The sequence below is a fragment of the Zingiber officinale genome, chromosome 6A (genome assembly GCF_018446385.1).
Source record: "Zingiber officinale cultivar Zhangliang chromosome 6A, Zo_v1.1, whole genome shotgun sequence".
Classification (NCBI taxonomy): Eukaryota; Viridiplantae; Streptophyta; class Magnoliopsida; order Zingiberales; family Zingiberaceae; genus Zingiber; species Zingiber officinale.
Genome location: NC_055997.1, coordinates 111,033,483 through 111,059,202, shown reverse-complemented (window position 1 = coordinate 111,059,202; position 25,720 = coordinate 111,033,483). Strand labels below are relative to the sequence as shown.

General features: G+C 40.2%; 4 protein-coding genes across 6 annotated transcripts; 1 reads left to right on the top strand and 3 right to left on the bottom strand.

The window, feature by feature from the left end:
* Window positions 1-5,703: 5,703 nt before the first annotated feature.
* Window positions 5,704-7,604, bottom strand: LOC121997435 (transcription termination factor MTEF18, mitochondrial-like). Its single transcript, XM_042551834.1, has one exon. It carries the CDS (start codon window positions 7,580-7,582, stop codon window positions 5,846-5,848), a length of 1,737 nt encoding a protein of 578 aa, XP_042407768.1. The 5' UTR covers window positions 7,583-7,604; the 3' UTR covers window positions 5,704-5,845.
* A 7,833-nt stretch (window positions 7,605-15,437) lies between these two features.
* On the bottom strand, window positions 15,438-17,389 carry LOC121997434 (transcription termination factor MTEF18, mitochondrial-like). The gene has a single exon (XM_042551833.1). The coding sequence runs from the start codon at window positions 17,301-17,303 to the stop codon at window positions 15,558-15,560; it is 1,746 nt and encodes a 581-aa protein (XP_042407767.1). The 5' UTR covers window positions 17,304-17,389; the 3' UTR covers window positions 15,438-15,557.
* A 302-nt stretch (window positions 17,390-17,691) lies between these two features.
* Window positions 17,692-20,978, bottom strand: LOC121997433 (transcription termination factor MTEF18, mitochondrial-like). Of its 3 annotated transcripts, XR_006116273.1 has the most exons (3): window positions 19,459-20,974; window positions 19,106-19,390; window positions 17,692-18,333 (listed from the first exon to the last, which is right to left on the bottom strand). XR_006116273.1 is itself a non-coding variant. In XM_042551832.1 (2 exons), the coding sequence occupies exons 1-2, from the start codon at window positions 20,881-20,883 to the stop codon at window positions 18,231-18,233; spliced, it is 1,761 nt and encodes a 586-aa protein (XP_042407766.1). In that variant the 5' UTR covers window positions 20,884-20,978; the 3' UTR covers window positions 17,692-18,230. The 3 variants fall into 3 exon arrangements, 1 of the variants encoding a protein (XP_042407766.1); XR_006116272.1 differs by having other exon boundaries at window positions 19,106-20,976; XM_042551832.1 differs by having other exon boundaries at window positions 19,226-20,978.
* Window positions 20,979-21,720: 742 nt separating this feature from the next.
* On the top strand, window positions 21,721-25,045 carry LOC121995148 (CCR4-NOT transcription complex subunit 1-like). Its single transcript, XM_042548967.1, has 10 exons — window positions 21,721-21,994; window positions 22,452-22,746; window positions 22,859-23,087; window positions 23,174-23,513; window positions 23,581-23,694; window positions 23,763-23,891; window positions 23,965-24,153; window positions 24,235-24,426; window positions 24,886-24,944; window positions 25,036-25,045. The coding sequence occupies exons 1-10, from the start codon at window positions 21,899-21,901 to the stop codon at window positions 25,043-25,045; spliced, it is 1,653 nt and encodes a 550-aa protein (XP_042404901.1). The 5' UTR covers window positions 21,721-21,898.
* The last annotated feature ends 675 nt before the right edge of the window (window positions 25,046-25,720 follow it).

The window sequence follows — 25,720 nt, the reverse complement described above, 5'->3', positions numbered from 1 at the left end:
ATCGTTATCCGACATTTTTCCGGTATTTTACAAACTCTCCTTTCAAATGGAAATGAAATGCTAAGTCTGTTGGTACAATGATACTCTTAAGTGGCCAAGTTTTATTTAACTGAATTATTTATTTTAATGTGTTTTACAAAGGGTGTTGTTTCTATGCGCTTGAACTTGTGTTGTTATAATTAGTATTGTTGTTTCTTTAAGTACCATAATTTTACTAATTAGTTTTAATTTGATAATGATTTGATTTTCTTTTAACAGATGTTGTCTGACGAGGTGCTTAACTTAACGACCTAGGACATTTCCATTAATATTGAAAACTATCATATTCCAGGTGCTATTATTCCTTTACTAGTGAAATAATTTGAATTATCTATTTTTTTTTTGTAATTGTTGTGGTTTTGTACATTATAATATGTTGCCTAAAAAATATTTTTCTGGATGTGAGAAAAGGAAAAAACTAGAACAATTGACTGAATCACAAAGAGGTGCTATTAATAAATTCTTTATTAAAAGTTCTCATGAAAATGCACAAAATTCAACTATGATTGTGAATGATGTAGATGAGTGTAATGAGATTCACGATGTTAATAAAGAAAGGGAAAATTTGAGTGAGCATGAAAATATTATAAATAGGGTAGATAATGAGAATATTGACATTGATGAACAATTTATTTCTTCACTTGATATATATGATCCAAGAAATTGAGATAATCTTGATAACAATGCACGTGATATTTTAGTTGAAAAATGACCTATAAGAGAAATGAATATTGTATATCCTTTGGACGATACTTCTAGGCATTTTTCTTGTGCTCATTATTCTAGACATTTAAATAATGGAGAAATAAGAGACCGAAAGTGGTTGGTTTACAGTAAATATGTAGATAAAGTTTATTGTTTTTGTTGCAAGTTGTTTAAATATGAAAACAATAGAAGTTCATTATCAAAGGATGAATTTAGAGATTGGAAACATCTTAGTAAACGACTTAAAGAACATGAAAATACTATTGAACATGTAACTAACATGAACACTTGGAATGAATTAAAAATGCAATTAGATAAAAATCTAACAATTGATAAAGACTTACAACGAGAAATTTCCAAAGAAAAAAAGCGTTGGAGACAAGTTATAATAAGAATAATAGCAACTGTAAAATGTCTTTCTAAACGTTGTTTGACTTTTAGAGGATCTAATGAAAAACTTTATCAAGATAATAATCGAAATTTTTTGGAGTTGATTGAAATGATTGCTGAATTTGATTATGTGATGCAAGATCATATTAGACGTATTCAAAGTAATGAAATTCATTATCATTACCTAGGTCATAAAATTTAGAATGAGCTGATTTCTATTTTAGCTAATAATGTTAAAAGTGTTATCATTAATAAAATTAAAAAAGCAAAGTATTTTTCAATAATTCTTGATTGTACCCCAGATATAAGTCATCAAGAATAAATGACTTTTATAGTACGATGTGTTAATATGTCAGGTAATAAAGTGAAAATAGAGGAGTACTTTTTAGAGTTTCTAAAAGTAGATGATACATCTAGTTTAGGACTTTTTAACGAATTGCAAAATGTGTTAAAATCACTTGATCTTAGTATCGAAAATATTAGAGGTCAAGGTTATGATAATGGTTCCAATATGAAAGGAAAACACCAAGGAGTTCAAAAGAGGTTACTTGAAATAAATCCAAGAGCGTTGTACATGTCATGTGCTTGTCATAGTCTTAATCTAACTCTTAGTGATATGGCACATTCTTGTGTTAAAGCTGTTTCTTTTTTTGGAGTAGTGCAACGCATATATACATTATTTTCAAGTTCTCCTAAGAGATGAAAAATTTTACTTAATAATGTGAAGGGATTAACTGTCAAATCTTTGTCGAATACTCGTTGGAAAAGTCGTATTAAAAGTGTTCAAGCTATTAGATTTCAAATTGTGGAAGTGAGAGCAGCTTTACTTGAATTAAATAATATTTGTCATGATGCAAAGCCAATAAGTGAAGCTGAAAGTTTAGTTAATTCAATCGAAAAATTTGAATTTTTACTTGGTATGGTCATTTGGTATGATATCTTATTTGTTATAAACATGGTGAGTAAGAAATTACAATCAAAATCTATGTGCATTGACTCTGCCATGAAACAATTAGAAGGTGTAATCTCGTTTTTTGAAAAGTATAGGAATGATGGTTATGCTGCAAGTTTGACTATTGCTAAGTGTCTTGCATTAGATATGAATATAGATCCAATATTTGCAACAAAACGTCGTATTTTTAGGAAAAGACAATTTAATGAAAGAGAAGATGATGAAGTTTCACTATCATTAGAAGAGTCTTTTAGAATTGATTATTTTATTGTTGTTGTGGACATGACAATTGCTTAAAATATAGATTCGAGCAAATGAAAACCTTTGAAAATATATTTGGCTTTTTATTTGATTCAAAAACATTAAGAACTTTGGATGATGATGAATTGAGAAAATATTGTGTCAATTTAAAATGTACTCTAACTTGTGATAACTCATCAGATGTTGAGTTAGATGATTTATTTACTGAATTAAAAATATTACAAACAACTTTACCAAATATGATAATGTCTGCAATTGATATTCTTGAATTTGTTCAAAGTGTAGATTGTTATCCAAATGTAGCAATTGCTTATAGAATTTTGTTGACTATGCCTGTTACAGTAGCATCGGCTGAAAGGAGTTTTTCAAAATTAAAATTATTAAAAATATATATGAGATGGTCAATGTCTCAAGAAAGATTAAATGGATTGATAATTTTATGTATTGAGAAAAACATCTTGGAAAATCTTGAAACTGATAATATTATAGAAGATTTTGCAAATAGAAATGCTAGAAAAAATCATTGTAGATAAATTATATATTATTAAAAATTTATCTAGGATCTCATTTTATTATTTCGTCAAGGGCCTCCTGAGTCGAAGGACCGGGGTTGACTGGAAGAATAATGCACATTGCACTCTTTGAGATTAAGAGGGCTGCCAGGTCCAATAGGAGAAGCGATAGAATTTGCTAAAGGACATCCTGGATATGAAGTAGCGAGGGCAAATCCTGAATTCCCATAATAATCATGAACTAGAGAAGAAGATTTGGCCAGATGTGTCATGCCATACGGTTTTTGTAGTTGAAGGACGCCAAGTAAATTTCTGGGATCTCAAGTAGATCAGTATAAGAACTTAGATAACCTTTCTGTAGGGATGGATTGAAACAATTGGCTGCAAGTTGAGCGATATATTCAGCTGCCATCAAGTACTCAATAAAAAGTGGGTCGTTAAGTGTTGTCTGAAAAGCTGCTACAGCAGAAACTGAATTTCCATTTCTACTGAGAGTTTGTAAATCTGCAGGCCCAGCTAAATTTGGTGGTGAGTAAGTTCCACCACGTAAAGCCCCTACCTCCTTATTAGGTGACGCATTTGGTGATACAGTAGCAACACTTTCTGAATTTATCCCTTAAGCCAACGCGATTTATCAAACTCGATGACAATGCTAGATTTTCTGAATATGCATTGAGATGGGAACTTGTAAAGGCTGCATTGACACTCATACATGGAAGAAACACCATTTGTAGTGATGTAACGAGAAGGTGCTTCAAGATATGACTTGTCAGATTTAGCAGGAGATTTTTGAGATTCAATTAACCCATTCAATCCTGATCCTGAAGTTCTCAAATCCACTGAATCTTCTGAATTTCTAATAGAGCCAGGGTAAGGAGGTTTTGCTGACTTAGAAAGGCCTGCATGCCTAGATATTCTAGATCAGAACTTTTGAGGGTAAGTTGCTTGTCAACATTGTTCTGGCCCAAATGTGAAGCAAAAGGAGAGTTCTGGTTACTTCCTTGCTGAATCTTTGATTTTGGTAGTATTTTCACCAGCGGTTGACAGGATAATACCCGATAAGGAAGCCATAAGATCATCAAATTCAACTGTATCCAATGCGATGCCTTTCGAGGAGGCCAAATCATGAGTTTTTTTTGACAGGGCACTGATTCTCGGGCCTAAATATGGAATGCAAGGACTATGAGCTCTTGCAACTGACTGGGCACCACTGTAAGTCAATGATGTATCAATTTTCTCATGTCCATTATCACTATGTTTCATCTGTTGTTTTCTACCTCCATCAATCAATGCACCTACTTTATGTGATGCAGCATGGGTGCTAGGAGAAGATAATGGTTCAGAACCACTAAAAGCACTACGACTTGTAGGGCGCGAGGGATGGCTTGAACTGGGAGCATTTTGTACAACATCCTCCTCCTCCTGATTGGAATTGGATAAATAGATCTTCGTGTTGCTGTGGAGGACCTTGGGGTTATTCTTCCTTCCTGACCCTGACGACTGTCTTGCCGGGCACGTTGATATCCTCATATACATCGTTGTTGAGAGTTGGATTGCACTCTACATAAGCCCTAATTTGTGGCTCCTCTCAATCTTCATCATTGAACTTATTGTCTTCATCACCACCACTACGATGTCCGCCTCCTCATAAACATTCTTGAGATCCGAGGTTGCTTGATGATAGTTATTGTGTTGAACTGGATTCCTCTATTCAAGGTTCTTAATATCACCACTATCCTCTCCATAAATCGGTCAAGCTATCTATCAATCATCACAATCAAAAGCGTTGTCAACATATTATTGTTTTCTCGATAACATGAGTCGAAGATTGACTTGATTTTAATATTAACTGATACAGTGGATAACTATCAATTTCACTAATTCATACACGATATTGAAAGTGATTTTTTAAACCATGTTAATTTTACAGAATACCAGGGGATGGGAATAAAACTTGGAAGATACATCAGTACGCTTAAAAGATGAAAATGTCCCATGTCCCTAAACCCTAGACCCAACAAAATAATAATAAATAATGACAAAAAGGATAAAAATGTTGAAGGCAAAATGAGCTTCAACTTGGCTGGTAGACTATCCCGTGGTTCATCACGAGTCATAAAATTATGGACTATGTGAGTTTACTCTGCCGCCTGCATACTCTTTTCTTTGTAGAAGATCAGATGTCACCAGTATTCTGTAACTAGTCCATGAAAATAAATAAAGAACAAGGATCAATGTTGTAAGACTGGCCAAAAGCTACATCAACTAGGCTGTACCTTTGCAACATCAAGCTGCTTAGATAAAATAATGTTACTTCCCCGGAAGCTTGCCATCCAAAAGACAAAGGTTGGAGGTGCATCGCAAGGAGGTTTACATGTATGAAAATCCAGCAAATAGTCTGTTCCCACCACAGATGATGATCAGTTTCTACTAATACGATACACATTGTGTGGCCAACATAAGACGTAAACAGTTGAAAAAAAATTAGATCATGTTCAGTTGCTCCACAAGAATAAAGTGGAGTGAAATATGAAAGCAGATCCAAGTTAACTGACCTGTTCGAACTAATAAGGATTCACAAAGCCAGTAGATATTCAAAACCTGTGTCAGCTCTTAAACATAAAACTGGAAATACTAGTATTCTGCAAGCTTTAAATTGTTTTCCTAAAAGATTGTCTAAAAAAAGAATTTAGCAAACATCCAAGTAGTGCCTAGTTTTATGCTTGATAAGTGTCATTTATCAAAATATTCCAAGGACTCAAGGCCAGATCTCTTGATTCATTTGGAATATCTTTAGGGTTGAGTCAGAACTAGGACAATATGAATAAGAACAACAACGATACATCCATAAATGCTAATTTTGCAGATTCCAAAGGTAATGGCCGACTGACTTATGGTATGAAAGAAATCATAAGTTCCAATAATGTTTACATGTACACTGAAGAGCCTTAATGATTAACACTGAAAAAAAGTATTTGTCAATTCTTTAAGCAGGATTCTTATGCCCGCAGCGAGGCATAAATAAGGTTCTTTGATTTCCATTGTCCCCTCTCGATAAGTAGCACTCCAGCCACTGCTTAGGAGCAGCTGGATGGACACTATAGAGGAAAGTGATGAATTCCCTCTCAGAATATGAAAGGAAGGTGGATGGCGCAAGATGCTTTTTCAGCAAGCCAAATTCTTTAAGCCAATCTAGCATTTTAAATCTTGGCTTAGTTCGGCTCTCCAGACCATAACTCAGAAAAGCAGGGAAATTGTCAAGGTACTCCAACGAGTAGCCCAAGTCATTGCAAAGGAAATTCACTTTCTCACGGACGGTATCTTTGCACTGATTCAATATAAGGGGTTTTGCATTTATCATCCTACAAAGCATGGAGTACTCAATACCCAGCTCGAGAAGGCAATCGAAGCGCTCCTGCAATTGGTCGTTTTGGCCTCTGAGCAATGATATGGATCTAAGCGTCTCCTTATTCTCCCCAAATCCGATACTCAGCATGAATTCCAATTTATTGCCCATCTTCGCACATTTTAGCCTTTCCAGACGTTGACGAAATAGACACTCTAATGCTGTGTCATGAGAGCCAGAGAGAATAAATTCAGATGAGAAATAATGGGGATTCCCATTCAAGATCTTGCCTAGGAACCACTTTTGCAGATTCATGGCTTTCATCGTCGCTGCCAAATTCCCTAATTTAATCCTGCCCATCGCAAACGGAAACTTTCTAGACAGCAAAGCGACTTTATGCTCTTCCAAACCAACAGACTTGAGATACTCTGGCATCAAAATACTGGAGTTTTCCAAATCGAGATTGAAAATATCAGCATGTTTAAGAATGAAATGCCCAGCTTCAGAAGCCTCCATTCCTAAATTGATGAAAAACATCAATTTTTGCGCTATTAAGGCATCATCCAACTCAAGAAATATCTTTTGAAGGTTCTTGCACATCAGCTCGCCCATCGTACCCTTTCTAGAATCCAAATCATAGAACACACGAATATTCTTACACACCTGGAGGAAGATGTCCACATTGTTTTCCGGGACGGATTGTGAAAGATCGAAGTCGAGGAAGACCTTATTCAGATACTGAAACAAGTGATCGACTTCGCCACCAGGGTCAGCATCTGCACTCAGCGCGGAGGGGAAAGCAAGGCAAATGCCGATGATGCATGCGCGATGAAAGCCACGGGCCTCGAGGGCGCTGAGCCTGGAAATAAGTCTGTCGGAATCTGATGAAAAGATGCGGGGCTCCTCACGGTAGAGGAGGCCGAGCTTTGTCCAAGGGAAGCCGTAGTGCACGAGCGCGGAGACTGCGGCAAGGAGCAAGGAGTCGTCGGAAAGGAAGTAACTGGGATAAGCGGAGGCGGCAGAGGAGGAGGAGGAAAAGGAGGGAGGAAGGCCGATGCTCTCGAAAAAAAAGTCGTACTCGTCGAGGGGGTGGTATGTGAGGAAGCGGCGGAAGATGCGCTTCAAGTCCGCGCGAGCGGTGTTCGATGGGAAGGGGACCTGGGAGAGGAAGGCGGAGAGGGAGAAGGGGGCGTGTGAGACGATGGAGTCGGCGTGGGAGAAGGGGATGGCGCGATCAGAGTGGAGGTACTCCGTGAGCCAGCACCGCGCCTCCTTAAGGACACGGTCGCGGAGGAGGAAATGCACGTTGTTGAGTTTCTGCGGCAGCGTGCAGAGGAGGCGGGAGAACATCCGCCGGGAAGGCGAGGCGAAGCGCATCGCGGCAGGAATCGCGATGCGTAAGGCCAGATTTAGAAATAGAGAGCTAGGGTTTAAGTGCGAAGTCCGGTGGGATTGATTAAGCCCACGGCCCATGAAGCCTGGCCTGCTTTGCTTAACTAGCCTCATTTTCCAAAGACTGGTTTCAAGCTGCAGCAGAATCTGAAGACTTGTGTTCCTTGATTGCACAATCTTTGCGAGAAAAACTTTGATTCAATAAACAGAATCAGAATTAGAGTAATAAAATACAATATATATATTGTTTAAAATTTTAGAATTTAAGAATTAGTTTATGATAAGTTGTAAACAAGCCTTACATTTTTTTGTCAGCGAGGGGGATAAAGAATCTTCGTTTCACCAATCAGAAGCAAGAGAAAGATGGATATTCCAGCCACTCTTTTCTTTGTAGAAGATCAAATTTCACAGTGTTCTATACCTAATCCATGAAAATAAATAAAGAGCAAGGATCCATCTGTTGGTGCAACGGGACCGATAAAAGGAGATGAATTATTTGTAATTAAAGAGTATATCCTCCTCAAAGAACTTTGAATCAAAATTAAAAGCAACAAAAGTATTATAAATTAAATAACATAAATAAAAAGAGAGACGACTTAACTATTTGACTTGGTTACAACTGAGACGGTTGTTAATCCAAGGCAGTTGGAAAGCGCACTAGAAACGTCTCCTTCGCTGAAGGCGGATAAACCTTTTACACTTTGAGAACACAGAAGTTGCTAAGAATAAAAGTACAGAGTTTCTTTTCGTTGTTTTTAAATAGCTGTTCGAGACCCCTTTATATAGGGGTTCCAACACTTATCCAGATCACCTGATCTTCGGGATCAGGATTTGACTCGAGAGGGATCGGTCGACCGATCCCCAGGTTCGGTCGACCGAACATGATGAACTTTCCTAGCTTTCCGTCTGGATGCAGGCTCTGTGGATCGAGCTTAGATTCAGTCGACCGATCCTTGTGTTCGGTCGACCGATCAGCCAACGTCTCTACTCGATCTGACCTGATCAAATCGCTCGGCCAAATCTCTGATTATCTTCGGTTCGGTCGACCGATCACTTCACCAACGGTTGGCTGCTTGTTGTGGCTTTTGACGTGTCACCAACAGTTGGCTTTTTGATGATAGGGGTTCGGTCGACCGATAAGGGCGTTCGGTCGACCGAACACTTGCCAAGTTAACGTCCCGATTGACTTGCTCTAGTACTGTTCACTTGGGTGATTTCGACCATCCGGAATAGGGCTCACCCGAACCCAGTTCCCGGCCTTGTCCTCGAGCAATCTTCCATCCCGGCTTTACGTCCCTCGAACGTTACGCACGTTCTTCTCGCCCACAGGTGTACTCTTCCGCAGCTCTCTCGTCCTTCGGACGCACCGAGCCCGTCGCATCCCTTCCCGTGACGTCCTTCTCGCTAGCTGCGTCTTCCGCTCGACTTTCTGCGCTCCTAAGCTCATGCACACTTAGACACAGGGATCAGACAAACATGACATAACCTAAACTTGGTCGATCACATCAAAACAACCACGGGGTCCAACAATCTCCCCCTTTTTGATGTGCATCAACTCAAGTTTAAATTAGGGTAAAAACAAATGATCCTGTCCGAAAGCTGAATTAACGGACGCTGGGCACGTGACGCTATCCGAGTCGCTGATGTAGATCTCCGTCGGGTTGCACGAACTTCCGGTGAACCTGCACAGAAGTCGGGCCGGGAAGGGGTTCCCGGCGGCGACCCTCCGAAGCTCAAGTCAGGCAAGCAAGCAACAAAGCAGTGGCTCCAGAAATCGTAGAATGCGTACCTCCGGCAAAGGATGAGGACCTTTATATAGGGCTGGGGGGAAGCAGGTGCACACATACCGAGGTGTACACGTGTCCTCAGCCCATACCCCAGTAAGGGCCTGTCAATGAGCTTACCTGACCCCATACTGCTACAGTCCAAGCACGTCTTCGATGGGGCAGCTAAACCCCCTGTCGTAAGATTTGGAGTATGGCCTAAACGTAGAACATGTCCGCTGTCAGAGAAAGACGTCCCTTGTCTTTTTCCCCTTGTTCCCGGCCGAGCGTCCGACCGGCCAGCCTCTGCCTTACGTCCGACCGTACACCTATATTGGTCTACTTGGGAGATTCTCGGTAATGTGCTTTGTGGAGACTGTTAGCAGTATGCTATCTCATGTCTTCGGTCGAGCGTGCCCTCCGCTCGGCCTTACGATCCTGTACCCTGAGCGCCGGGGCCCAGCTTCCTGCTGGGGCGCCTTCAGTTAGAACCCGGTCAGCCAGCCGGGCGTTCGACCAACCCATATCCGGTCGGCCACCTGGCCATTTGACTTCCGTGTGACGTTGACTCCCCAGAACGGGGGTCCCCTGTTCTTATCGCCGGATCAACAAACAAATAGTAATTTTAAGAAAATTACTAAACAAACATTTTAAGCACAAAAATTACAAAAAAATATAACTAAAAAATTTAATTTTCCTAACTCTCCCTAAACTTGTTACTTAACTCTCCCCTTTGATCACAACAAAAACGGGGGCGGGGGATTTTTCTAAGTCAAAAAATAATTTTCCAAGGAAATGTTTAAAAAATTTTCAAAACATTATATAATTTTAATTTTAATGCTTTTATCAGAAAGTTAATTGAACATTTTATTTCGATATTTCGGCTTCCAGATCATGGTAAGGCACTAGACATTCTTGGTTATTGGAGCAACAGCCACTTCCTTAAACAAAGCTTCATAAAGAAATTTTAAACATTTAATCTCTTTTCTGACAGGATTAATAATAATTTTAATTTAGCACAAATTTTGAAACTCAATAGAGGTTCCCTCCTACAAGATTAATCGAAAATATAGGGGATACATAAGTTTTAGGAATTTTCCTAAGTTGACCTTGATGTTTTCTAATATACCAGTTTAATTTACCAAAAATTCTTAATTTAGATTTTTGAAAAAAATTTGAACATGCAGCAGATTTCAACTTTTCAATTTGTATTTTCAAATGATCATTTTCTGATTTTAAATTTTCTAGCAATTTACTTAAATCAGTGTTCTCATTTTCTAATTTAAGTAAATCTTTAGAAAGAGATTTAATAAACTTAAAGGACTGCTTGGGATTGAGATTACGTACCTCACTTACCTGTATATTCGTAGCTCCCCCTTCATCGCAGTTTTCTTTTTCTGATGTTCCTCCCCCTTTATCTATGCTCATTTCTGAGCTTGACTCTTCTTCCAGCTGATGGTTAGCCGTTAACGCTAACCCCGAGAATTCTTCGACCACTGATTCGGAGGATGAGTCTGACCATGTGGCCTTCAGGTTATTTTGGTTGGAGGAAATTGTCGCTTTTCCTTTCCTTTTTCCTTTTTCCTTTTTCTTCAATTTGGGCAGTCATCTTTGATGTACCCTTCTTCATTGCAGTTGTAGCAACGAATCGTCCTTTTATTTCACTGAAGCCTCTTTGTATGCGATCTAAATTTATTAGTATTAAAAAATTTATTGAAACGTCTTACCAATAGAACCGCATCGGATTCGTCGATCGAGGCTTCAGAGTCAGAACTGTTTATTTTTGCCTTTAAGGCAATGTTCTGACTAGTCTTCTCTACTCCATTGGGCTCTACAACTCGAGATTCGTGAAGTTCAAAAGTGGAAAACAAATTTTCTAAAGTACTTACTGATAGATCGGATGCGAGCGATAGAGGGTGGGAGGTGAATATCGCTTCTTTTAAAACTTTTCTTTTACTTTGTAAATCAAAATCGTGCAGCGGAAAATAAGAAAAGAGACAAGTTCTTTTACTTCGTTCGAAGCTTAGCTCGACTCCTACTCGAAGACCCGCGATCCTTAATCGCATCGATGGGCAATCCACTATAACCCTTCTTTCCGAGATCCTCGGAAAGAAGCAGATCGTACAAATGAGTAAGATAGTAACAACCCTACTATCTTACTGAAACAATAATACAATGCAAGTTTAATAAATAATATACCGACAAGATGTAGAAATGGACGCTCGGTCGGTACTTCCGAAGTAGCTTGAAGAGTTGTAGTGAATCTTGCAGTACGAGCAACTTGTGCGGAGAACAACCTTTTGATAATCAGTAGTGTTATATTAAGCCTCAGATCTCGAGCTCCTTTTTATAAGTGCCACTGTCGTTCGGTCGACCGATCCCTCTGTTCGGTCGATCGAACCCGCTCCCTTCCTTCCTGGCTGGAGTCTGACGCTGGCTCGATCTTCTACATTTACTGTTCTTTAAGGGTTCAGTCGACCGAACAGCTTCCTTCCCTGTTCGTCGAAATCTGCTAAGATCTTCATTTAACGCTCCATTAATACTGATTGGATCGGTCAACCGATCCCTGGTTTGGTCGACCGATCAAGCTTCGATCGGACCGTGCTTCGCTTTGGTTTGAATTGATCTCTGGTCTGAGTGAAGCTGGTTCGGTCGACCGATCCTCCTGTTCGGTCGACCGATCAGGTCGAATCTGCAAAACAGAGTTAAACAATATTCCTGCAAAACAAAGGTTAGCAGAGTAATATAATGCATAAGTAATATACACAGTAAAACTGTCTTGATCTCAACTTGGAAACCTTCCCGATTTCTTCAGTTGGATCAGCGACATAAGGTTGTTCCCTTTAGGAACCCGACCTCACTGTTACTCCTCCAATTACATACCTCAACTTACCTGCCAAACATTGGTCCTCCAGACTTGTTTGAACTTTTCCCAGCTCAGTGTCTAATCGCCCAATCCACTAAGACTGTAATGACCCGGCCCCTCGGCCCCTTGGGCGGCCCATTTGGTGGTCCCTTGGGCGGCCCAACTAGCGACTCCTTATGTCGTCGACCGACGACCCTCGGCCGTGCCGTTACTCACTAGGTCTTCCCACCCCTGGCCAGGGTGCTCACTTGGCTACCAGGATTCATAAAATCTAGTACTTAGCCTAGAGGTCTAGAGTTCGAATCCTGGGAAAGGCAAAAATCCACTAACCAGGGGTGGGAAACCTAGTGAGTAACGACACGGCCGAGGGTCGTTGGTCGACAACATAAGGGGTCGTCAGTTGGGCTGCCCAAGGGACCGCCAAGGGGCTGCCAAATGGGCCGCCAGTTGGGCTGCCCAAGGGGCGGGGTCGTTACAAATAAAAAAGATAGAACAGGGTATTCTGGTTACCATCCTTTTTATTGTAATGATCCGACCCCTCGGCCCCTGGATTTTTGTCTTCCCCAAGATTCGAACTCTAGACCTCCAGGCTAAGTACTAGAGTTTATGAATCCTGGTAGCCAAGTGAGCGCCACTCACTTGGCTATCAAGATTCATAAACTCTAGTACTTAGCCTGGAGGTCTAGAGTTCGAATCCTGGGGAAAGCAAAAATCCAGGGGCCGAGGGGTTGGGTCGTTACAATGACGTTTCCTAGCCTACAACTAGGACTCAGTATTCGGCTACCCAGGGATTAGGTCCTCCAGACCTATCCACCTGGCTTCCACGATCTACCGAGATTTCTCTCATTGTTTAGCCTACAACTAGGACTTCCCTTGATCAAGCTCCATACTTAAACATACTTAAACATATTTGTCTGACATTAAAACCTTGGAGGTCGATTGCACCGACACTTACCTCAAAGTCCTTAGAGATGTAGTATGCATCTACTAAGGACGCCCATTCTAGAGTTCCGGGGAAGGCGTTGAGTGCGTACCGGATCGAGTCTTGGTTCGTTACTTCTTCTCCAAGGTTGCTTAGTTGAATTATTAGTTCCTTAATCCTTGCTTGGAGTTGCGCTACCTTCTCGCCATTTTCATCCGGAGGGTCGTAAGCTGAGTCTAGAGGATGTCGCGTCTTGCAAGCTTCGCTTCGGAGGTACGTTCGTGAAGCTCTAGGAATTTTTCCTAGAGGTCTTTCGCGGAGTCGTACCTTCCGATCCGACTTACCTCTTGAGGCGGCAGAACACTGAGCAGGTGGAACTCATCCTTTCCGTTGGTGACGAAGTCTGCTTGTTCCTTTTTCGTCCAGTTGTACTCTTCTTTGTCTTTTGATGCTTCATATTCATATTTCATTATTAAGAGTATATCAAATTCAGTTTTAAAAAATACCTCAATTTTTCGCTTCCATGTAGCGAAGTCTCCGTCGAACTTTGGGGGATGAATGTTCGCGATGGGCATTGTCCTTATCTTTGTGCTTCAGACAGCGATTAGTCCTTCTGTGGCTGTTGGGCTCTGATATCACTTGTTGGTGCAGCGGGACTGACAAGAGAGGGGTGAATTGCCTGCAATCAAAGAGTATATCCTCAAAGAACTTTGACTCAAAATTAAAAGCAACAAGAGTATTATAAATTAAATAACAGAAATAAAAAGAGAGATGACTCAGCTATTTGATTTGGTTACAATCGAGACGGTTGTTAATCCAAAGTGGTTGGAAAGCGCACTAGAAACGTCTCCTTCGCTGAAGGCGGATAAACCTTTTACACTTTGAGAGCACAGAAGTTGCTAAGAATAAAAGTACAGAGTTTCTTTTCGTTGTTTTTAAATAGCTGTTCGAGACCTCTTTATATAGGGGTTCCAACACTTATCCAGATCACCTAATCTTCGGGATCAAGATTTGACTCGAGAGGGATCGATCGACCGATCCCCAGGTTCGGTCGACCGAACCTGATGAACTTTCCCAACTTTCCGTTTGGATGCAGGCTCTGTGGATCGAGCTTAGGTTCGGTTGACCGATCCTTGTGTTCGGTCGACCGATCAACCAACGGTCTCTACTCGATCTGACCCGATCAAATCGCTCGATCAAGTCTCTGATTATCTTCGGTTCGGTCGACCGATCAGAATGTTCGGTCGACCGATCACTTCATCAACAGTTGACTGCTTGTCGTGACTTCTGACGTGTCACCAACAGCTGACTTTCTGATGATAAGGGTTCGGTCGACCGATAAGGGCATTCGGTCGACCGAACACTTGCCAAGTCAACGTCCCGGTTGACTTGCTCTGGTATTACTCACTTGGGTGATTTCGGTCATCCGGAATAGGGCTCACCCGAACCCAGTTCCCGGTCTTGTCCTCGAGCAATCTTCCGTCTCGACTTTATGTCTCTCGAACACCGCACACGTTCTTCTCGTCCACCGGTGTACTCTTCCGCAGCTCTTTCGTCCTTTGGACGCACCGAGCACGTCGCCTCCCTTCCATTGTCGTCCTTCTCGCTAGCTGCGTCTTCCGCTCGACTTCCTGCGCTCCTAAGCTCCTGCACACTTAGACACAGGGATCAGACAAACAAGACCAAACCTAAACTTGATTGATCACATCAAAACAACTACGGAATCCAATACAATCTTGTAAGAATGGCCAAAAGGTACAATCAACTAGGTTGTATCTATGCAACATCAAGCTGCTTAGATAAACCCTGTTACTTCCCAGAAAGCTTGCCTTCCAAAAAGGAGGTTTACATGTATGAAAAGGCAGCAAATAGTCTGTTCCCACCACAGAAGATGATCAGTTACTACTAATATGGTGCACATTGAGTGGCCAACATAAGACATAAACAGTTGTAAAAAAATTAGACTATGTTCAGCCGCTCCACAAGACTAAAGCTGAGTGAAATTTGAAAGCATATCCAAGTTAACTGACCTGTTCGAACTAACAAGGATTCACAAAGCCTGTAAATATTCAATAACCTGTGTCAGCTCTTAAACATAAAACTGGAGATCCCAATATTCTACAAGCTTTAATTTTTTTTTCAAACAATGTATTAGGTGATGAACCCAAGTCACTTAAAAATTCCAAGGACTGAGGCAAGTCTCTTAATTCATTTGAAATATCTTAGGGATTGAGTCAGAACTAGGAGAATAAGAAAAACAACAGTAAATCCATAAATGCTAATTCTGCAGATTCCAAAGGTAATGGTTGGCTGAATTATGGCATGAAACAAATCAAGTTCCAATAAAGTTTACATGTACACTGAAGAGCCTCAGTGATCATCACTGAAAATAAAGTATTTGCCAATTCTTTAAGCCTGATTTTTATGCACACGCACAAATAAGGTATTTTTATTTCCATCTTTGTCACGTCTGCATGAATAGCGCTCCAGCCACTGTTTAGGAGCAGCTGGATGAACACTATAGAGGAAAGTCATGAATCTCCTCTCAGAATGTGTAAGGAACGTGGATGGGGCGAGAAGCTTCTTCAGCAAGCCAAGTTCTTTAAGCCACTCTAGCATTTTAAATCTTGGCTTAGTTCTGTTCTCCAGACCAAAACAAAGAAAAGCAGGGAACTTTTCAAGGTACTCCAACGAGTAGCCTGCGTCTTTGCAAAGGAAATTCACCTTCTCATGGAAGGTATCTTTGCACTGATTCAATATAAGGGGTTTTGCATTTACCATTCCACAAAGCACAGAGTACTCAATACCCAGCTCAAGAAGGCAATCGAAGCGCTCTTGCAATTGGTCGTTTGGGCCTTTGAGTGCTGCAATGGATCTGAGTGTCAACTTATTCTCCCCAAATCCGATACTCAGCAAGAATTCCACTTTCTTGTCCAAGAATTGGCCCCTCTTTGCACATTTTAGCCTTTCCAGACCTTGATGAAACCCACTATCTAATGCTGTGTCATGAGAGCCAGCAAGAACAAATCCAGATAAGAGATAATGGTGATTCCCATTCAAGATCTTGCCTAGGAACCGCTTGTGTAGATTCATGGCTTTCATTGTTGCCGGCAAATTCCCTAATTTATTCTTGCCCATCACATAAGGATACTTCCGACACAACAACTTGACTTCATCCTCATCCAAACCAATGCACTTTAGATACTCTGGCATCACAATGGTAGGATTGTCGAAGTCGATATTGAAAAGATCAGCATGTTTAAGAATGAAATGCCCAGCGTCAGAAGCCTCCATTCCTAATTTGATGAAAAACTTCAATTTTTGGGCTATTAAGGCATCATCCAGCTCAAGAAATATATTCCGAAGGTTCTTGCACAGCAGCTCGCCCATCGTTCCCTTTCTAGAATCCAAATCATAGAACACACGAATATTCCTACACACGCGGAGGAAGATTTGCAGATTGTTTTCCGGGACGGAGTCTGATAGATCGAAGTTGAGGAAGACCTTGTTCAGATACTGAAATAAGCGATCGATTTCGCCGCCCGGGTCAGCATCTGCACTCAGCGCGGAGGGGAAAGCAAGGCAAATTCCGATGATGCATGCACGGTGAAAGCCACGGGCCTCGAGGGCGCCGAGCCTGGCAATAAGTTTGTCGGAGTCTGATGAAAAGATGCGGGGCTCCTCACGGTAGAGGAGGCCGAGCTTCGTCCATGGGAAGCCGTAGTGCACGAGCGCCGAGACTACAGCAAGGAGCAAAGCGTCATCGGAAAGGAAGTAACTGGGGTAGGTAGAGGCAGCAGTGGAGTAGGAGGAGGGAGGGAGGCCGATGCTCTCGAAAAAAAAGTCGTACTCGTTGAGGGGGTGGTACGTTAGGAAGCGGCGGAAGGTGCGCTTCAAGTCCGCGTGAGCGCGTGCAGCGAGCGAAGGGAAGGGGACCTGGGCGACGAAGGCGGAGAGGGAGAAGGGGGCGTGGGAAATTATGGAGTCGGCGTGGGATAAGGGGATGGCGCGGGTGGTGTGGAGGTAGTCGGTGAGCCAGCACTGCGCCTCCTTGACGACACGCTCGCGGAGGTAGAGGTGCACGTTGTCAAGTTTCTGCGGCAGCGTGCAGAGGAAACGGGAGAGCAGCCGCCGGGAGGACGAGGTGAAGCGCATCGAGCAGGGCCGAAGGAAATCGCGACAGCGAAAGAGAGGATAGGTCTAGGGATTGTAGGGTATATCAAATGTCGGATTGATTAGCCCACAGCCCATGAAGCGTGGCCTGCTTTGCTAAACTAGGGTTTATCAATGACAACAAAGAAGGAAGCTCGGTGCCAGTAAATCGAGGATAAATTTCATCCTGCTGGTACAGACACTGCCCCAACCTCTCACAATGAGATGATAGGACTCACTACTTAAATATGAGTCCCACCATCCCAATGTAAGAAGTTGGGACAATACCTGTACAGGCAGAATCGAATTAACCTAAATCGAGAGCGTTCACTTGGTCATCAATATTGAACAAAGTAGCTCAATGTGATAATTTGATATTTTTCTTCCACCATTGACCTCAGGGTTAAACATACCCTAAAATTCTTTATTTTGGCGAAACGCCCTGTAAAAGCTGAAGAACAACCTTTAGTCCTTACACATCAAGGACCAAAAAACAATGTTACACGTATATTACAACAATTATTCAATTCTAAACACCACAAAAACCATCCAAGGGGAACAACACCCTTCCTCACAAGGGCCTTCTTAACATTCAAACAATTCTACATGATAAATCACAATAGAATTTGAGTTTCTTTGTTTCTGCAAAAGAGAGATGAGCATTAACTTGAGTGGTTCCGCTTCTATGTGACAACTGCCTTAGGTAGATGATCCTCAGCAAGCTATTGAAAAAGGGAATCGAGGTGAACTAGCATCCTTCAAGGTTTGGCATCATGTAATAAACCCTATTAGAGCAGTTGATGCAGGCACAATGATGGCTTAACTGTTCCAGTAACTAGAGCAAGGATATTATAGCAGTTTAGACTGAGGTGTATGGATGCTAAGATCATCACGGAAATTTGGATACAGCTGCTATGACAAAAGTCACAATCAAGATGAATGACACAAAGATGCTTTTTCTATTTCAGCAAGGTAAAGCTGCTTTGATAAAATCCTATGAAGTAGCTTGCCCTCCAAAGAACAAAGGTCAGAGCTGCATTAAGATAGAATGATACCTTATGAGGTGCATACAACAACAATAAAAACAAGGTGCATATGAATGAAAATCTAGCAAAATTCAAAAAAGTTCATTGCGGTGCTTGGATGACTTGCATTGATTAATCATTAATGACTAAGAAGATACATATTGAATGACAGACATAAATTATAAACAGCTTAACAAAATTAAAAACCATCGCCAGTTGTTCGACGAGTAAAGGTAAGTGAGATTAAAGATAGATCAGAATTAACCAACTTATCTTATCAGAAAATATAAGAATGCACAAAGCCTGTAAACATGCAATAATCAGTGTAAGCACTTGACCATAGAAACTGTTTCGAGTAGAACATAAGTTAGAAAGTGGTACCAATAGTCTTAACAGATTTTTTTTTTCTTCTAATACTCTTTATACTGAATCAGTTGACCAGTTTTACAAGAACCATAAGTGTCAACGTGTTATTGATCAAAAGTTGAAAAGGAGTCAAGGCCAGGTTCCTTGGTTCATGTGAAATATCTTAAGAATTGAATCACGGCCAAGATAATATGAACAAGAGAACTCAAAAATACAGGCCAATTTTGCAAAGTCTTAAGATCATGATTGATTGATGGCATGAAATATGTAGTTACAAAATGCTTTGAGTTATTAAAGAGGCCTATAACATATGGCTGTCAAAACTAAAGTTACCATAATGTTTGCAAGCAGTTATATCATTGTTTTCAAAACATATTGAAGCAGCTACAAAATTGATAGATAGAGGAATCTCACTAGCACACTGGTTTATGGTCTTTGTTGATTCTGCAAGCACTATCTCTGTGCTAATTACGAGGCAAAAATAAGATTCTTTGATTTCCATGACAGTCGCTTTTGGATGAGAAGCATTCTAACCATTGTTTCGGAGCAGCTGGATGGATACTATAGAGGTTAACCATGAATCTCCTCTCAGAATTTGCAAGAACAGTAGCAGGGGCAAAAGGCTTCTTGAGCAAGCTGAGTTCTTTAAGCCACTTTAGCATTTTATATCGTGGCTTGGTTCTGTTCTCCAGATCAAAACTAAGAAAAGCAGGGAAAATATCAAGATACTCTAACGAAAAACCTAAGTCATTGCAAAGGAAATTCACCTTCTCATGGAGCATTTCTTTGCACTGATTCAATATAATTGGTTTTGCAATTATCATTCGACAAAGCATGGAGTACTCAATACCCAGCTGGAGAAGGCAATCGATGCGCTCCTGCAATTGGTCCTTTGCGCTAATATTGATCAGTGACATGGATTTAACTGTGAGCGTATTCTCCCCAAATCCAATACTTTGCATGAATTCTAGTTTACTGTCAAGAAACTGCACTTTCCTGGCACGTTTCAGCCTTTCCAAAGCTTGCAGAAACCCACTCTCTAGTGCTGTGTAATGAGAGGTAGCAAGAACAAATTCAGAAGAGAGATAATGGAGATTCCCATTCAAGATCTTGCCTAGGAACTGCTTGTGCAGATTCATGGCTTTCATCATCGCTGGCAAATTTCTTAATTTATTCTTGCCCATCACATAAGGATACTTCCGACACAACAAATTGACTTCATCCTCATCCAAACCAATGCACTTTAGATACTCTGGCATCACAATGGTAGGATTGTCAAAATCGAGATAAACAAGATCAGCATGTTTAAGAATGAAATGCCCAGCTTCAGCAGCCTCCATTCCTAAATTGATGAAAAATTTCAATTTTTGAGCTATTAACGCCTCGTCCAGCTCCAGGAATATCTTCCGATTTCTACCCATCAGCTCGCCCATCGTCCCTTTTGTAGCACCCAGATCATAGAACACACGAATCTTCCTGCACGTGTGAAGGAAAACATCCACATCGTCTTCAGGGACCAATCCAGCGAGATCAAAGTCGATGAAGACCTTTCTCAAATCCTGAAACAGTAGATCAATCTCACCGCCAGGGTCAGCTTCTGCACACAGCGCGGAGGGGAAAGCAAGGCAAATGCTGATGATGCATACACGATGGAAACCCCGGGCATCGAGGGCGCAGAGCCTGGCGACGAGACTGTTGGCATCTACCGAAAAAATGCGGGGATCCTCGCTGTACAGGATGCCGAGTTTCCTCCAAGGAAAGCCAAAGCCGACGAGCGCCGAGACAGCAGCGAGGAGCGAGGCATCATCTGAGAGGAAGTAACTACGGTAGGTGGACGCAGCGAGGGAGGAGGAGGAGGGTGAGAGGCCAATGCTCTCGAAGAAAAACTCGTACTCGTTGACGGGACGGTAGGAAAAGAAGCGGCGGAGGAAGCGCTTAAATTCGTTGGCGGGGGTGTTTGGCGGGAAAGGGATCTTGGAGACCAGGGCGGAGAGCGAAAAGGGGGCGTAGGAGACGATAGAGTCAGCGTGGGAGAAGGAGATGGCGCGGGCTGAGTGGAGGTAGTCGGTGAGCAAGCACTGTGCCTCCTTGAGGACACGGTCGCGGTAGAGGTAGGATACGTTATTGAGCTTTTGAGGTAGCGTGCAGAGGCGGCGGGAGAAGAGCCGCCTAGAAGGCAATGCGAAGCGCATCGCACATGGCCGGCGTAACTCAAGTGGCAAGTAAGAGAGAGAGGTAGGGTTTACCGGATAAAACTAGCTCGGCCTTGGAGGGCCTTAACGAGATGTCACGTGAGGCCCATCCAGTTCTTGGAGGCCACTTATAGTAAAACGAATTTTAATAATTAATTCGAGAAAATAATACAAATAGTTTGAAAAATAGTTTCTTTTCCATCGGGTTCGGATTGATAATCCGAATCCGAATTATTAATTACTTAAAACATTTGTATTTACGAGTGTAATCGAAGTCAAATTCTTGAATATTTAAATTTATTTTATTTATAATCGAGCTAATATAAATAGTTTGAAAAATAAGACTCACGAACTTATTCAAATTTTTATCACTTCTAAATGAATTTAATAAATATAAATTATAAATTTAAATATTTATTAAAAATTTAATTATATATTTTAAAAAAATTATAATATCTTTATTAAAACTTATAATTTTCTTCTAATAAATAAATTTAATATATTTATTTATTTATGAAAATATTTATTTATATATATCTCATAAATAAAATGTAAAATCTATAGAATTAATATTAAAATTATTATTATTTTTATTTAAAGAAAGATTCATGAGCTCAATGAATATATTTATCAGTTAATGAATCGAATATTGTAAAATTTGAACTTAATTTATTCATGCTTCATTAAATGCTTAAGTGAATTTTTATCTAATCGAATTTTGAATAGTTCACATGTGATTTGATTTATTTACACTTCTATTTATATTGTTTTAGAAATTACAGGGGTAAAATCTAGTATTTTTAACTATAGGGGACAAATTGAAAATTGCATTCGTATCTTACTGCCCGGCCATCCCTAACCAAACCCTCTTTAGACTGGCGTCTGCTTCGGCTCCGTTTTTGCTTTCTCGTTCTCTCTCGTCTCTTCCATTGGTCTCCCTTCTTTCGTCCCTCTTTCTGCACAGATCGGAAACCCTAGCCCTGATCCTCCGCCCTCCTCCTTCGCCGTACCTGCCATGCTTCCCTCATCTATCATCGCCGGCCAGATCCAGCTCCTGCTGCACAGCGTCAACGATTTCAACTTTGACTCCACCCGCCGCGAACTCTGCCAGGTTTCTAGACTCCTGTCCCACCGTTATGTCGCTTTTGATTTCCTGATTTATGCCAGGTAGAGCCTCATTCGCGCGTGGGAGTGTTCATTCTGTATGCATTGCCGAACTTATCGGTATCACTCTGAATTTGGCTTTTGTATGTCTTTGATTGTTTGCGCCCTGGCATCCTCGGCTGGGTCAGGGTATTGCTTGAAACCCTAATATTGTTCGCACCGTTCAAATGCATTTTCTTGGCTCGTCTCGTTGATTTCTACTTCGTGTATGTCGGCAAATAGGACTATGCAACTAATCCATGAACATAAAAGTCCCAACAAAAGTTTTGAAATGTGATATCTTCTTCTCGTGTCGTTTGTATGACTGGACTTTGTTCTCATCGAGCTTAGCTGCCTTAAATCTACTAAAGAAGCAATTGTTGATCTCTCTTATCTCATGTGCCATTGTGTAATTTTCCTTCCAGTTCGCGGAGTATGGAAGTGAAGGCAGCACCATGTTGCTTCAGATGTGTCTGGATCAAATTTTAGTTAAAGATGGAGATACCCTTCCGCAGAAAAAGGAATTACTGTCTGCTGTTGTGAGATATTTGCTGGACAAAACACATTTCAGCACAAACCTTTCTGAAGCTTTGAATGACATTCCAATAAATGAAAGTTTCCTTGGAGATATTTCAAACACATTGGGTATGTCCGTAGCTGAGAAAATTGGGGTTGGGATTGCTTTATTGGACTCCGATAATCCTGATTTAAAGATGAAAGGTAAACTTCTTTACTGGGATGTAAGAATATTGCCTTTTTCTCCTCATACATTTCAAAGTGCATTTACTTCACAATCTTCTCTTCTGTGATTGAATACATTCTTGACTGTTAGGGCAAAATTTTTGCATTGCTCAAATTGAGGAATTGTGTGCAAATCCTTCCTCTACTTTGCACACTGAGCAAATTCATGATATTGTTATGTTTCTCTACCGAACTGAAGGCCTTTCAAAGCACATGGATTCTTTTACTAAAATCCTCTCTCTTCTTCAACTGAAAGGGAACACCTTTTTCTTATCAGCCCCACTGCTGACCAATGAGAGCAATGCCATCAATAAATTCAGGTTGTTTGAATGATGCTAGTGAAGATTGGAGCAACACAAATTTCAAGTTTTTTTTTTCATTCATATTGATTGTTAAATCCTTGCAGGCATTTGGATTTAGTCTCTGGCTGTTCTGACAATGATTTTGATGTTGCATTAGCTGAAATTGAAAAGGAGATTAGCATGGCGGACATAGTAGCAGAATTGGGCTATGGATGCACAGTTGACATTTCCCATTGTAAAGAGATACTATCTCAGTTCCTACCACTCAATGAAGAGACACTTTCTAAGTTAATAGGGATAATTGTTCGCGATCATTCCAATCTTGAAGATACTTTAAACGTTCAAACAACTTTCTGTTCAGCTCTCGGTAGCGGCTTAACTAATGATTTTTCACTGTTGAACACATGGAATGTTAATGTTCTTGTCGACACAATTGAGGAACTTGTGAGTTTAACTTTATTTAGTGCTCTAAAGATATAATTTTTTCCTAATAACCCTAATTTGTATGCAGGCTCCAAAGACAAATTGGTCACTTGTCATGGAAAAACTTGATCATGAGGGCTTTGTGATTCCTGATGAAACTGCTTTTTCTCTTCTAATGTCCGTTTACAAATGTGCATGCGAGGTACTCTTTGCTTGCAGATATAAATTAACCATTTTACTAGCATGCTAATTGTTAAGTTTGTTTTGTAGGATCCTTTCCCTCTCGATGCTATTTGTGGCTCTGTTTGGAAGAATGCTGAAGGCCAGCTTTCTTTCTTGAGATATGCTGTGTCTGCCCCTCCTGAAATTTTCTCATTTGAGCATTGCTCAAGGCAGCTGGTGTTCCCTGTTGCCTTTGTTGTCTTGTATTTGCATATTAATTAGTTGCTTCATACAAAACTGATGTGTTCAGATATTCTTTCAGACAAATGCTGATCCAGGGTATCTCAAGAAAGGAAATCAGGCATGGTTTTGTTTAGATCTGTTGGAGATTTTATGCCAGCTTGCTGAAAGTGGCCATGCTAGTCTTGTCAGGCTTATACTAGATGACCCACTTAGTCATTATCCAGAGGTTTTACTCATTGGAGTTGCTCACATCAATGTATGATATCCTTTTCTCCTTATCTGTGAAGGTGCTTTTTAACAGATTAATAAAAATGGTTTTTTTTATTGTTCCAAGCAGACGACGTACAATCTCATCCAGCATGAAGTATCTTCTACCTTATTTCATGTGATTCTAAAAGATCCCTCAAGAAGCAGCACATTTACTCAGCTATGGCATATAAATCCCAACCTAGTTCTTCGAGGATTTATAGAAAGCCTGACTGATCCCAAGAATTTATTTAGGGTTGTTGATATATGTGAGGAATTGAAGGTAATTGCTATTTGCAATAGTCTGTTGTTCCATCTTTACTTTTTGTATAATGCATTTTCTTCACTTTTCCAGTCAACGTAGTCAATATTATACTGGAACTGTTTTTTTTAATAAACTAGTAAACTACTATTGTGCTGGTATTCCAAACAATAAACAAGACACATTGCTACTGACCATGTGAATCCCTGGTGGGCATTAACACATCAAATTATTTTTGTCTTGTTTCTATAGATTTTCATGTGATCACTATTTTCGTTTTCATTGGTTTATTGTAATTAGCTACTGCACAATTGCCATCGTGTTATTGTCTGACCAATGGAGTGATTTGTTTCAGCAATTGTTGACTATCAATAATTTATATCCACCATAATCTTCTCTTTTATGAGCGCACCAAACATGTAGGCATATATTGCACTCAAATGTTAATGAAGATTGTGATTTCTTATGCTTGTACTGAAGAATGACATGTTGAGAATGCAACTTACTGGTAGTCTTATTTTCATGCTGCTACTTGCCTGGTAATTAAATAAGATGATTTTACATTTTACCTGTTCTTTGCAAACAGGGACTCTTCAAAAAGCAGACAAACAATTATCTTTTTTTTTTCAGTTATGTTTAAAATAGGAATCATGTTTAAAATTCCAGTTAAATTGATGAAAAATGTTTTTGAAATATTGAATGTTAAAAAAAATAGATCGTAGTCAACTTTGTTACTTATTGTTATGCATTTTTTTATGCTAACTGCTAAATGATGCATACTGTTTGGGTAATAATTCAAGTAATTACCAAAATAAGTTAGACAAATTACCTATATTATTTTAGATTCCTGTGTATCTTCTTTTATCTTCTCTATTAGATATTTTTTCATCTGTTTTTCCCTGTATTTTATTTTGAATTATGTTTTTATCCAATTTTAATTTGTCTGATCCAATCATTCAACTGTTATTGTTGTTTTATGACTGGGCCTTCCTGATTCCAATTTCTGTTCTCATTAACTATCTAATATTCACCAAAACTTTTTTCTTATTATATTCCTCATGGTATAGAAGATTACTAAACCTTTTTTATCCTCATGTAATTGCTAATGAAATTAGATATTGCGTGTTCAAAACGTTCAAATAATTGTTCAAATGTCGTAATTAACTCAAGCGAACAGGCAATCACTACTATTGATGCTGTACCTTTTTTAAAAAAAGTTTTTATATGCTATTTAGATAGGTTTATGGTTATAACTGATTTGTCTGCCAAACATTTGTTCCTAACCATTGGCTGATTGAAACCTGATTCATAATGG